The sequence below is a fragment of the Ruditapes philippinarum genome, unplaced genomic scaffold, assembly GCF_026571515.1.
Source record: "Ruditapes philippinarum isolate M1 unplaced genomic scaffold, ASM2657151v2 ctg3277_1_1_1_1, whole genome shotgun sequence".
In the NCBI taxonomy this organism is placed as follows: domain Eukaryota; kingdom Metazoa; phylum Mollusca; class Bivalvia; order Venerida; family Veneridae; genus Ruditapes; species Ruditapes philippinarum.
Genome location: NW_026851554.1, coordinates 54,430 through 68,974, shown reverse-complemented (window position 1 = coordinate 68,974; position 14,545 = coordinate 54,430). Strand labels below are relative to the sequence as shown.

Here is a 14,545-nt window from a genome sequence, read left to right as displayed (position 1 = left end):
TTTCCAAAAAGTTACTTATTTTCCAGTAACCTGAATCATATTTTGTTTCTGTTCCTTTCTTATATTTTGTACAGTTAAAGTGATTTAGTATTTTGTATGACAGTCAAAATACTACATGAACTTTGCTAACATCCAAGCAGTCTGATCAGGATCCATGCTGTTCCCTTTCAGTTTCTGTTCCCTTTCAGTTTCTCTACTAGGGTTTGTAAGCGAACAGCATGGATCCTGATCAGACTGCGCGGATGCGCAGGCTGGTCTGGATCCATGCTGGTCGCAAACCCATTATGTTGGTTTTGTCATGGCACGGCTCATTTCACATTCAGAGCTACTTTTCCAGGTAATAAACCTCTAACATGCTTGAAAAACAACTGTTTATACATTATTAACTCATGTCTGTCCTTTCTTAAGAAAGAAAATTTTATTCATTTTTGGGGCATAATGTGCCTTTAAATGGACTTGTCCATCTTATACTCTGGGAAAAACTATTGATCATTTCAGGGAAAATTTTCATAATATGTACTGACAATAGCAAACAATGTAAGCCATGATCAGACAGCGCAGATGTGCCAACTAACGGACGTAGGACACACACTGAAATGAGCCGCGCCATGACAAAACCAACATTATGCGTTTGCGACAAGCATGGATCCAGACCATCCGCGCAGTCTGGTCAGGATCCATGCTGTTCGCTTACAAACTCTATAACAAGTAGAGAAACTGATAGTGAACAGCCTGGATCCGGACCAGACTGCGCGGATGCCAAGCAAACGCATTATGTTGGTTTTGCCATGGTGCGGCTCAAATCGTTCCACGGGAAGAATCAGCTGGTACAAACACAGGGCATGGGTAAATTAAATGTATCAAATTGCCAGAAGTCATCCATGTAGTCTGACCAGAATCTATACTGACAGTACTTCATTTTACAGTACTATGATCCTGAAATCCCTTCCATTACTATTAGACCCTCTAATTTCTAAGCAAACAGGAAGTCCACTAAAAAAAATTACAACAGTGTATAAGGGTTAATTATCTACCATTTATTTCTGAATCACTGCAAAAAAAACCTGATGTCTGTTTCCATTTATGACCACTGTTTCTGTAACTCTGCATCATTTAACAGTATGCCTCATTACAGTTGATACAATTCATACATTGTTTTCTTGTGCCTTTTTTCTTTTTTTTGTTATTGTTGATAAGTTGTTTTTTTTTTCATTTTTATTGTATTGTTTTGTTGTTGTTTTTTTGTTGTTTTTTTTTGTTGTTGTTGTTTTTTTTGTTTGTTTGTTTGTTTTTTTTTGGGGGGGGGGGGAAAGAAAGAAACACCCACAAAAAAACAGCACAATGTCAATATTGTCCATTAATCAGTCTGGGTAAAAAATGCAGAAGGTGTAGCAATATAGGAAAGGTAAATTCTCCAGGGTGCAATTTGTTGTCACTCAGACTGTTGTACATTGTTTCCTTTACATTTAGATTATACATTAAAATCATCAATCAATTATTGTATAATCAATTATTGAATGCAATCCACTAAAGTAGGTGAACATGCCATTCTACACGAAGAATAACGTTCTATCAATAAAGTGAATAGTAAATAAGTCCCTATTTCTGAACAAATAAGTTTATAAAGTAAACGAAAATAATTGGTTCCAACACAATGTTACCAAAGACATTAGAGTTAAATCAACCGATGGGATGGGTGAATGGTAACAGTTAAACATATTTTGTATTACTATCAAAGTTCAAGCTGCAATAATAACTTGCATTCACTTCCGGTACAGAGCTTAGCCAGATCAGGCTCCAATACCAATTGCATGATGGCTGCTTTTTTAAAATTCATAATGGTATCTCCCCCACACACACAATGGATAGGCCCAAATTCAACATAGAACAGGTCCGGATTCAAACAGGACAGTTCCAAGTGCAAACAGGACAGTTCCAAGTGCAAACAGGACAGTTCCAAGTGCAAACAGGACAGTTCCAAGTTCAAACAGGACAGTTCCAAGTGCAAACAGGACAGTTCCAAGTGCAAACAGGACAGTTCCAAGTGCAAACAGGACAGTTCCAAGTGCAAACAGGATAGTTCCAAGTGCAAACAGGACAGTTCCAAGTGCAAACAGGACAGTTCCAAGTGCAAACAGGACAGTTCCAAGCCCTAAACAGAACAGCTTCAAAGTTCAAAACAAAACAGCACCAAGTCAAAACCATTAAATTTTGAGGGCAAGTATAATAAAGCAAAGCTTAGTCTAAATATCAATTGCTAACTACAACTAAATTATCATCTACTACTTATATAATACCATCAGATGCTCATCTTGATTATATAACTGGTCCTTTTTCGCATATCTTTTTTCGAGAACCACTGCAATTCATCTATAAGATACACTATAGATTGTATGTATTTTCAGCCAGGAATATTCAGAATGCAAATGTTGGAATGATGTTTATAAATCATAATCTATCATCCCTTGCAATATATTGATTCAAGTTGCTGTTTTGTTTTTGTTGTGTTGTGGTTTTCCAGACCAGATATAATTTTGATGTTTACCAATATACAGTTAATTCTGTACTTTAAGGCCAACTCTGAATTAAGACCATTTCAATTTAGAACACTATCATTTTCTCATTTTAACACAATGTATATTTACCATTTCAACATGGTATTAAACACTTTAGACAAACAAAACATAGCCCTTTTCTTATCTTGTGTTTTTCTCACTTCAAGGGCATTCAACTGCAAGGTCCATATAATGGGAATTTGTGTCACAGTGGGGATTTAAAACTTCCATTTTATCAATACCATATATTTTTTTCAAATTACAATGACCATCTCTGTCCCACTCTTATTATAAATTAATTCTAAAAAATTTTAGGGGATTTTTTTTTCAAAACAGAAAATTTAATTAATTTTATGTACATGTACTTTGTTGGAGATAGGAATGTGGTCGAATTTTGACCCCAAATTAGCCCTTTAAAATGAAATGCATATGATAAAACTGGTCTTTTAAACCATGTTCAACTGTATGAAGAAAATTCTTCCCATGTTTAAGTACACATCTTAATTATGTTCTTTCCGATCTCCTTATCATGCTTGCATGGCTAAACTTCCCTTTGAAACTGGAGACAGTTTATGATGCATTTATAATTCCTGATTACTCTGTGTATTCAGTTTATTTATCATGTAATGTGAGGTAGCATGTAGTAAAATCTTAAAACATTAACATGCTTATAACATGCTTATTCTCTTATTCATTGTCTTTTTCTCTTTTTTTTCTTCTTTTTTTTTTAAATTGGGAACATAACCCAGGTTACAAAACTAAGTGTTGTTTATTTTACTCTCTTATTCTGACATTGTCTAATAGTACATTTTTTTTTAAACATAACCCAGGGCCCTTGAAGTTGAAATTGCCAAAACTATGTTGTGTCTTGCTTAAATTTGGGAAGACAAAATACAATTTGGCTAGGACCTCAACATTCTTTGAGTAGATCAACAGTTCGCTTCTTTGCTTCATTTTCTTATCCATGAAACTGATTTTATAATTCAGCCACCTTAACAACATCATAACATGGCCCTTTAAATTTAATTAAGGCAACAGAAATTATTCATTATACAAATAATATAATATCATACATTAATAAATGTCTATACATTCTTTATTTTGCAGATAAAAGTGCACATTTTTCAGGATAGCGGAATGTTAATTTATGTGTTAATCAAATAATAATGAATAAACCATGTTTTTTTCTTATTTAAAAACCAAGACATTTTAGCAAATATTAGACAAATATAATTGTTATTATACATATGACATATTTCTGAAATTGCTCTGTTCAGAATTGCAATAATGCTAGTATTAGTTAATTCTCATTCTTGCTAATGCTGATAAGGAAATACCTATGCCAGCACTCACAATTAGGTAATAGAAAGAGCTTTGAAACACAAGGCTATCTGATTTGTACGAGAGGACGTAGATAAATCTACTATAAATCAGATTGCCGAGTGTTTTGATGTTCTTTCTCTTTTGTATCATAGTCAAACATAAAAGCACGTTCCCTGTATCACAATATGAAACCCCGGCAAAAATGAACCAATGAACGAACATCTGGATATGACATTTCTGTCGCTTTCCCTTTCTCTGCCGTCACAATATGTAAACCCCAGCAAAAATGAGCCAATCAATGGGCATGCTCTGGAGTGCGGGTAACTAATACCCGCACTCCAGTTAACGCACTGTGCATGTATATGTATACGATTTAACCCTGACACATTTTCAACAAAAAGGTCTCCAAACTATGATACAAATGCATGTTAAGCCAGCATCTAACATTAGTTCTTAAATGTACCTTATGCACTATTACCCTGGCCACCCAAGCCCCACTCACTAATCCCCCGTCCATCGCCAAAATTTTCTCATATAGAAAAGGGGGTACTTTGATTTTGTAACCTAAGTAAAGCCCTGTTAACTATCAGTACAAAATTCTCCACCAATTTCTTCAACATAGATTATAATTATGCACACTATATTTTAAACGAACTTCCCCATCTTTCATTATGGACTTAACCATTCATCATTTTTAGGACAATTTTCAAAATACATACTGACAGTCCTGAGGCAGATCTCAGTATCCCATGGCAAAGATGTGCAATCAGTCAGCTGATGGTATTCTGCACTGGTCAAATGGGTTAGCACTGGTCAAATGGGTTAGCGCTGGTCAATTGGGTTAACAGCAAGCTAAGGGTTAAAGGAATTTAGAGGACTATAATTATAGTAACAGTCTAGGGAAATATGGCAATTTATAAACAAAAAATTGCTCCAAATGTCTGCCTGAATCTTTTCTCTCAGGCTCTAACATTAGAAAGTCTGACCTGACCTTGATAAATCTCTGTGGTAATTTACAGCCAATACAACCTATTATATCTCAATACAGTGAGGGGATAAATAAATAATAAAACTGCTGATTCCTGGAAATATTTCAGGTAACAGTAAAGACAAAAGATTTCACTTTTGCCATCAATTCTATAACAGTACTAATGAAAAATCTTGTATAAATGTTATCTATATAGAGCTACTAAGCTACAGTATACACTGCATTCCAATTTTTTACTTATAAATTTACAAAAGTACATTTTTGTATACATTGCTAATACATGTAAAGACCTTCTCTTCTTCTATAGCAGACTTTGCTTGGTTTTCAACAACAAAAAAAAGCTTGATAAAAATGAACTCTAGACAAAAATGTATCTGATGATGTTAAGATTAACAGGGATTTGAGCCTCAAAAAGGCTAATATCATCAAAATAGAAATAAGAATAATGATTTTTTTTATATTTTCTTCCTTTCATTATATCAGTGTATATTATACTATATTACATGTACTGTCAAACCAAATATGTGTAATTCAGCCACAAAATATTAAATGAGAGTCTACAAAACTTGATCAATGACATTTATATCTCAAATATTTGGTGTCTGAAACAGCCCAAACTATACCATTTATAATCATCAGATGGAGGGAAAGAATTCTGTGCATATTTTGATAAGGTTTCTCCATAAATCAATAAGCTGCAATTCATCTGTAAGATACACTATGGAGGTTCTCAGACAATCCTATCATTTCTACAATCTCTCTACTCAAACATTTTTAAACAAGAGGGCCAAGATGGCCCTAGATCGCTCACCTGACCCATCGAACTCATCCGAACAATTACCTAGACAAGCATTCTGACCAAGTTTCATGACAGGTGAGTCAAAAATGTGACCACTAGAGTGTTAACAAGGATTTTCCATATTTGAGCAGTGTGACCTAGTTTTTGACCCCAGGTGACCCATATTCGAACTTGACCTAGAAATCATCAAAACAAACTTTCAGACCAATTTCCAGGATATTTGGATCAAAGCAGTAGCCACTAGAGTGTTAACAAGATTTTTCTATTTTAAGCTCCTGTGATCTAGTTTTTCATCCGAGATGACCCATGTTCGAAATCATACACGCAATTTCCTAGACAAGCATCCTGACCAAGTTTGATGATAATTGAGCCAAAAATGTTACCACTATAGTGTTAACAAGGTTTTTCTATTTTTAGCTCCTGTGACCTAGTTTTTCATCCGAGATGACTCATGTTCAAACTCATCTGAGTTATTACCTAGATGAGCATCCTGACAAAGTTTGATAATGATTGAGGTAAAAATGTGACTGCTAGAGTGTTAATGAACAAGTGTGGACAGCTGACAGACGACAGACATTCAATGATCCTAAAAGCTCAACATGAGCCAGCTCAGGTGAGCTAAAAAGCCAAGACGCTGCAAAAATCGCTGCTATTCAATAAATCATTTTCAATAACTTAACATTTTGCCACAAAATAGAACATGGATGCCCACAAATAGTTTTGACTGCCTATTGATGGACCACATTACAGCAGGACAGATTGACAAGAGCAATCTATATGAGTCCCCCCCCCCCCCCCGGGCCATGCAACTTTTAATTAAAGGGGGCATTACAATTGCATCTTAGTGGAAGTTTCGGAGTAATTTACTTCTTGATTTTGGCTTCTGACTTACAAAATATAATGTTTTTCCTTTCTTTACCTATAGGTGACTTCCAATATCAGAGATTTTGAAGTCTCTGGCCTTAATGAAAGCCCTGTAAAATATGAACACATGTACTGTAAACATGGAGGGTGTGTGTCCAGTGTAAAAGGGGTGCTGGTTCAAATCTATATCATCTCATCATTCATAATACTCTTCCTGACCATAGATACTCAAGGTAGTCCACTATTTACATTAGTCTGCCTGCTTAGCTCAAAAGAGTGAGCATAAAGGGTACACTGGTTCTAAAATTCAGACAATTCTTGCACATTGAGTCTCTCACCACTGATTCAGACATGATGTATGAACTATGATAACTTGATAAGTAGCCTGTCACAAGTGAAGTAATTGATAATACTTATTAAGTAAGTTATTCCTGTAAGTCGGTTTGATCATTAAACCTGAACAAATTAACCAATAAAAAAAATTTCTAAAAAACTCAATATAACAGTCTGAAATAATACAATACATATTACTTGTAATTACAGCCCGAAATATTCCATACCGTGTCTTATACATACATACATACTTATTTATACAGGCAACATTTCTGTGGAATCATTTTCCAGTCTGGCAATCTATTTCTGGAATGGCATGAAAACGTGAGCTTTATTAAAGGGCCAACACGCCCTACTTACTCCAGAAATTCTACCCTGGTAGACAGGTCTATGAATAAATTATGCACCACTACTGAATTAAGTTATCCCTAATCCACCAGAGACAAAAACTGTTAACTCAATACAAACATTATACCAGCAATTGTGCCAATTTCACCGATAAAATCAAGAAATATTGGCATAGCGGAAAAAAATAATACAACTATAATTAATACAGGTAAAGGAGGGGGGAAAACTTTCACCTTTGTTTTTTTCCATCTTTATATGAAGATAAATGTGATCTGTATGTAAGAAATTCCGTTTTGCAAATAAGAATATATATATTTATGCAGCAGCGATGCAGAAAATAATCTATAAAATGTCTACCATGAATCTTATTATCTCAGAAATATGCTGCAGTAAGTAAAAATAAAATATACATTTATTTTTTTTTCTTTGTAATACGTCAATTTTGGGGGAGTTACAATATCATTAGTGGTTCCATATGTTTACCAGAGGGTTTTCAAGAGATTATGTTTACAAACATAAATTGTTAAATGAATAAATTTGCAAGTATACTTAAAACAAATTATTTATAAAATTTGTATGTTATCAAGTTCAATTACATCAGGGCTTCCATTTGTGAAGTTTGGGAGTCATTTACTCCTGACTTTGGCTTGTGACTTCCAAAATATACTGCTTTTCTTTCTTAACCTATATGATGTGACTTCCAAAGTCAGATATTTTTCGTCTCTGATTTCAAAATTTTGATAGGTAATGGAAGCCCTGATTGTATAGAAAGCTTATTAATTTGAATGAACTACACTCCAGTCAGCTTACTGGTACAAACCAGTGGTAGTGAACTAGTGGTGCCATGGGTGCGACTCACTGGCTGAGAGGCAGACACCTGTAACCACTATACCACCGCTCCTAATAATGTCTCAAACTCCAGACTCCACCCCAATTGGCACTTTTGAGCCCAATAATAATTACATATAATAATCTTGACATCCTAAAACACATAAACTTGCCTTCTTCAAAATATATAAAGATATAATCTATTTTTTCCAGAGTGCAGTTGACTATTGAGTGTCCCAATACTTAGTTTCCCAGTAGCCACACCCTTGATAACATTCTCAAGAATTCTTAATGCATTCCAAAAATATTTCCATCTTATTTTTCATGAAACCCTAGTTTTTCTCAAGAAAACAATAAAACAGTAAAACATATAAAATTTATCTTTATTGTAGACTTATTGCTGAATCATTTCTACAAAGTTTTACCTTGACTTACATTTTTTTCTTGCTATATTAACAAAATAACATCAGTACAAAAGTTCACCTAAGATTCCAGGATACCTGCATAATATTTATATTACATCTATACCTAACATAGGTAATTTTTACATTACACTTAGATTATGAATAATTGTTAAAGTGCTAGCACAACTGCTTTGAATTTATTTCTTGCAGTAAACTAGGACACCCCTGTTGCTTTAATGGCAGATAAGCAACTTAAAAAAAAACAAAAAAAACATTACATACAGGTTATGAATTCATTTTTTTTTTTGCCAAGTTCTTTCGGTATATGAATAACCCTTGAACATTCAAAAGGGCAATTCTAAGGGTCGAAAGCAGCCCATCAAAAGGTCAGCTTAGCAATTCAAGGTCAAGAGGTCATCTGGGCAATTAAGGATCGAAAGGTTGTTTATTCTTCAGTTTTATTTATCAATCATTCCAGTAATTTTTTTTCAGCTTATAAAAAGACATCTTTCCAATGTAATTTTCTTTTAAAGTCATGCCGTTTTCCAAAAAATCTGACCTTGCAAAGAGCTTTTCTTTACTTCCAAAATCAGTAATTTTAGTGATCATGGGGCTAAGGACTCTTTCAAAATTAAGTGAGGAAAAAAAACGATAACAAACTTAATTTGATACAAACGACTTGTAGATAGTTTAAACTGCTTGAAGGAATCTGTAAAAAAAATTCAGTTAACAGTTTCGAGCCTGATTCCTGTATACATTAGCATTATTAAACATTTTTTTCAATATACGGTCATCTTGGATTCTTCACCTTGTCACTAAATGTGCATTAACAGCAGATGTATAACATTATACATTCCATCCATTGATGGTAACATGTTTACAGTACAATCTATAGGGGATTAAAATTCTTTCATGTTAAACAACCATTGAATAACCCAACCCCTTAATTAATAAGAATATGGAATCATTGCAACAAAGATCTGCCAAAAATAAAATATTTACAAAATGAGGTTTTATAGTACAGTTCATTTATATGTAAATCTATAGCTGATTATTTGATTATCACAACAGCAATTTTAGAATTAATATATTAAAATCAACACCCCTCAGATTAACTTGAACAGTTTCAAATTTAAAACAACATGAATTAATTAAACAAATATATTTGACTGATAGGTAAAATTTAAAGAGCTCAAAAACTTCTGTAATAACCTCAAACATAATACAGAAAACATTACTTTATAATAATTATCATAACAGTTTTCTGTCTTTAAGACTGATTTTTATTGATATATAATGACAAAAATGCCCCCCAATCCTACTTTAAGTACAATAATTACAGTATTGAAGAGAATGTGGGCAGTTAGCTTGTAGAATTACAATCAAAATTGGATATTCCTGTTCAATCAATAAATTCCAAGGTTTAATGAAGTTCACCTGAGTGTACTATACAGATGTAGCCAATTAACCAGTGTCTGAGATAGAATAATTTAAATGTCTAGCTGTAATAACTTACTTTTATCAACATAGAATCAATACATAAATTAATAAATAGATCTCCAAAATGCTTTTTAAAAACTTAGATACAGTCAGACCACTTCTGCATAAAGAGCACCCTGTGAAGTAAGGTCACTGACACTCTTCCACAATGCTTCATTAATTACGAAGAACAAAGTATTCTCCAAATAAAGCTCACTTGCCAATAAAGACCATGTTCGGTCTCTCCTTTAGACGACTGTTGTTCACAGGTTGACTGTACTTGGTTCTAAATCAATAGGACTTTAAAAATCTATTTACTTAATTACATTCAATACATACTATTTCAAGAAATAAGCAAGATACCAAACATCATTAGGGTTTTTGGGCTAATATTTTGGCTGATATTGGATAATAATAAGTTACATAAGTATCATATCAGTTCTTTAGAGATCAGTGCATTTTTCTGAAACTTTCAACATCTTACTACAGACCTATATATATATATATATGCATTTTTCTTAAACATTCACACCTACTACTGATTTGTGCATTTTTCTTAAACATTCACACATCTACTTAAGTTCTATCATTCTATATGCATTTTTTCTGAAATCTTGCCACAGACCTAAGTCTACATGCATTTTTATATTAAAAGCTTTTACACATATAACAATGTCAAATTCATGACAACAAGTACTCAAGTCACAATAATCATTCGCCCTCTGACTGTTTTAATTCATTTGCCATGCTGGATACCAAGAAATTACCTGCCTTTCATAATGACAACATCGTATTTTCAATAAACGCACCCATTTATTAGATCAATACATTCCAGATTTCAGAGAAGCAGTTAACAAAGTAAGGTTTATCTGTATAACCATTATCTGTATTGATTTCAAATCAACTTGCTGAATTCTGAGGTAATTTCTGACAAAAAAGGTTAATATGACATGTCACAATGCCTTGATAAATCAAAGTGCATCAATCTACAATGTAGACTGATTTTTTTTATTCAAGCCATTGTTAGTTAATTAATGTCGTTATGATTGTATTTTCATTAGTGAAATATAACCAAATTTAGGAAAGCTTTAAAATTGTAATACTATCAATAGCTCATTTTACACTGTAAAGTTTAAGTGTTTTTGATATTGTCACATCAAAATTGTCAGTTTAAAATGACAACTTTCTGGCAAAAATTCAAAAAGATGGTCATATATTTTATTTCAGATCTATTTGATGATCTATGGAAGTGGGCCAGTGGCTTCTTGCTTTGACCACTTATATTTTGTAAGCTTGTTCACATAAATCAATTTATAATTCTTTCACGAGTTTAACATGCAATTGCGACAGATAAATCATTCAAAGTCAAAAACTCAGCAAAAGACTGACCCCATCCCTTGCAAAACTTATAAGATTACCAGTACAAGCTGTGACAACTTTTCAACTTATACTGCTTGGTTATTATCCTACTAGCTATACCAATACAATATCTCAGTCACAACTTCCCACCAGGTTTGCTATAAAGCTGCAAATTTATGCTTTTATTATAATAATTTTTATTGTATCATATTCATATAAAATCAACTTAATCAAGATGTAAAAAAATTCTTTGTGTACATAAAATTTAAAATGCTTAGTTCTACAAGTACAACAATGTCACAAACTATGACACCCAAGGCAAAAAATCCTGACCTGCTGGGTTAAAAGAGAGGTCAAAAGGTTAATCACATTTATCTCCCTTACAATCGCTTTGCTGTCACTATATTGATCTTATCAGTTTCTGAGAGTAAATGGTATGTTACTTTAAATGTTAATTAAAATAAACATTTAAAACTGGCCTTCCTTAAATATTAACCATGCTACTTATTCTACTGACACAAATGATAATATATTTAGCAAGACTTGTCTAAAGTTTTTACTGCTCTAGTATAAAACATGTTATATATTCCCATCGACTCTTATAGTATACTTAATAAACATATATGTGTTTCCATTGGCTCTTTTACCCAATCTACCTTATTTCCATATGTCAAAAAAACTCCCAATAAGGATGTCCACACTAAGGACCCATTCCTAAATTGGTTAAATGTCAATCTTTGTTCACAAATAAGGAGCATTACAATAATTATTTTAATTCCTTTAATCATTAAATTTAGCATCATTCTAATTGCATTCAATTTATATATGGACACAATTCCAAAATTCAACAATAATTATCTGCCATTTTAGTAGGTAAGAACTTAATACTTTAATAATTTTTATACTCTTAAGTTCACTAAGCACATTTTTAAAGTCATGCAAACTACGTCACAGTTACTCCATAATTTTTAATTACACTAGTAAGACCATTCAACTAATTAAATAGACAAAAGCTACAATGACACCATTTAGAAAAAGATATTATTTCCTACTCAATGAGATGTCTGAAAACCAGCTAAAATACTTCATGATGTTTTTGACAAAGCTTCAGCTCACCGTCCCTACATGCCTGGTGAAAATCAGGCAAGAGCTCTTAATAAAAGTAAAGAAATGGCAGCTGGGAGAATTTACTCTTTTTTTTTAAAAGATGTTTTGTTTTTTTTAGAGATGGGGCATTTATTTTATAATTTTTTATTTTCATATAATGATATATCATTCAACTGCACAACACTAATGTCGAGTTGCTGAATTTCAGCTACAAACTGGAAAATATTACTACAGGTATGATCCCTGACAGAAATACAGTATGACTTACCTAAGATTGAGATAAGTTAAAGCTTGGAGTTGAACAATAGCTTCTGGTATAGATTTAATCACATTGTGGTAGCAGTCTAATTTCTCCATAGATATGTAAGTACACACTTCTTTTGGTACCTCTGATAACCGATTCTTAGACACATCTGAAATGAAAATTTAAACAAATTTGATCAAGTTAAATTGCATACATTACAGAGCTTTTAATAAAAACAGCAGTTTTTCTTGCAACATGGAGAAAAATAAATGCTTAATGGTCATATCTTTCAGATGAGCTTGGCTGAAAGGTAGTTACGACACTTACAGTCCGTGTGAAAGTCGGTCGGTCCTTGGTCCTGGCTGAATAAAAATCATGCAGATGTTCCATCAGTCCTCGTGTCCGAATAAAATTTCAAGAAGATAAAAATATCAATGGCCTGTTTGATAATAAGTTCCCCAATTGTAATGAGGCCTTATTTTTATATGAATAATGAAATGAAAATTAGTGTTTTAAGTTGATGTCATTAAATGGCATTTAAAAAAGAGAGATTGTGTAAAGTGTTTATCTGCGTGTATGAATGTACATGTGAGTGTTTCTACGTTGACAGGAAAGGGCATTTTAACCAATCACCGTACATGTAGTAATGGGTTGAAAAAGTAACTGTATCAAGCAGACTCTTGCTTGACTGGATCAATCATCAAACCAAAAATTGGAACAGGAAATCACTTTTGTTTCTGTTCACAGGCCACACTTGAGAATCCAATGACATATGCCTTCTGGACAATTATACTGTAGGCACTCCAGTTTGACAGTACCTTCACATATACATGATACTGGAATCAAAATTGATCTTGAGCAGTATATTTAAATTTTTTATTGATATGCAACTCCTCTTATAACTTATATTATCCAATGTTGTGGTAAGTAATTGTTTTTACAGGGATATGGGTAAAGATAAATGTTCTGTTAAAAAAAGAATAGAGTTAAAATAAAATAGTTATTTATCAATAGTTACTAGGGATTAATTATTTATGAAAATTAAGAATCTTGAGGTTTATTTGATGTTGAAATACTTAGACTTTCAAATTTTAAGGGGTGAAGTGTTATATACTGATTTTAGCGAGCTTTACGGTAACGCGAGTACCTGCTAAGTGATGGTTTTGAAAACTTCCGTCCGAAGTACCGAATTGGACACATCGCAACTTTTCGAATTACATGATAACAATAAAAGCCGATGTACTCTGATTGAAAACGGAAGTGTAGACTGGTGTCCTGCGCACTTATATAGAAACCATAATAGATAGGAGGAACCAGAATAAACGGAAGTAGTATATAAAATACCGAATGACAATTTAAAAACGGAAAATGTAAAATAAAAATGAACGATTGTTTTAAACTATCCTAAGGTAAAATAAAATCGAGCTCGCTTTGAGGCTTTGCCTTTTTCATATTATATCACCTATTGATTTACAAATTTACGAGTTTACTGCCAAGATAAAGAATTCATTTTCAATGATATCAAAATCGCAAACAGGACGTTTCGGCCCCAAACCAAATCGGCCCCAATCGAAAAATCGGCCCCTAGACGTTTCGGCCCATTTCCGCGAGACGTTTCGGCCCCACTTTAGTATATTGCTTGATTGATTAACAACAATTAATTTAATTACGATTAAACAATTATGACACTTTAATTCTTTAAACTAGAACTATCACTAAATGTGATTAATACCCCCACAAGTCTGCTTCGGAAATGAGGATGTTACTAGTAACAGAATACCTTGTAAAAGAATTGAAACATAGAGTTATGGTTGTGGGCAATTAAAGATAATTGTTGTTCATATATGTTGCATTTCCTTTGAATGTGGTTGGCCATTGATGAAGTTTAATTGAATTACTCTGTAATAAGTCCAG

The 14,545-nt window shown here is 33.0% G+C and overlaps 1 protein-coding gene across 6 annotated transcripts in view; it reads right to left on the bottom strand.

The window, feature by feature from the left end:
- Window positions 1–14,545, bottom strand: part of LOC132743618 (DISP complex protein LRCH3-like) — a 75,958-nt gene that overhangs the window by 43,198 nt on the left and 18,215 nt on the right. For all 6 annotated transcript variants that reach the window (XM_060732335.1, XM_060732195.1, XM_060732404.1 and 3 more), the window contains exon 2: window positions 12,656–12,800. In XM_060732335.1, coding sequence (XP_060588318.1) covers window positions 12,656–12,800 — 145 coding nt within the window. The remainder of the gene's footprint in view (window positions 1–12,655; window positions 12,801–14,545) is intronic.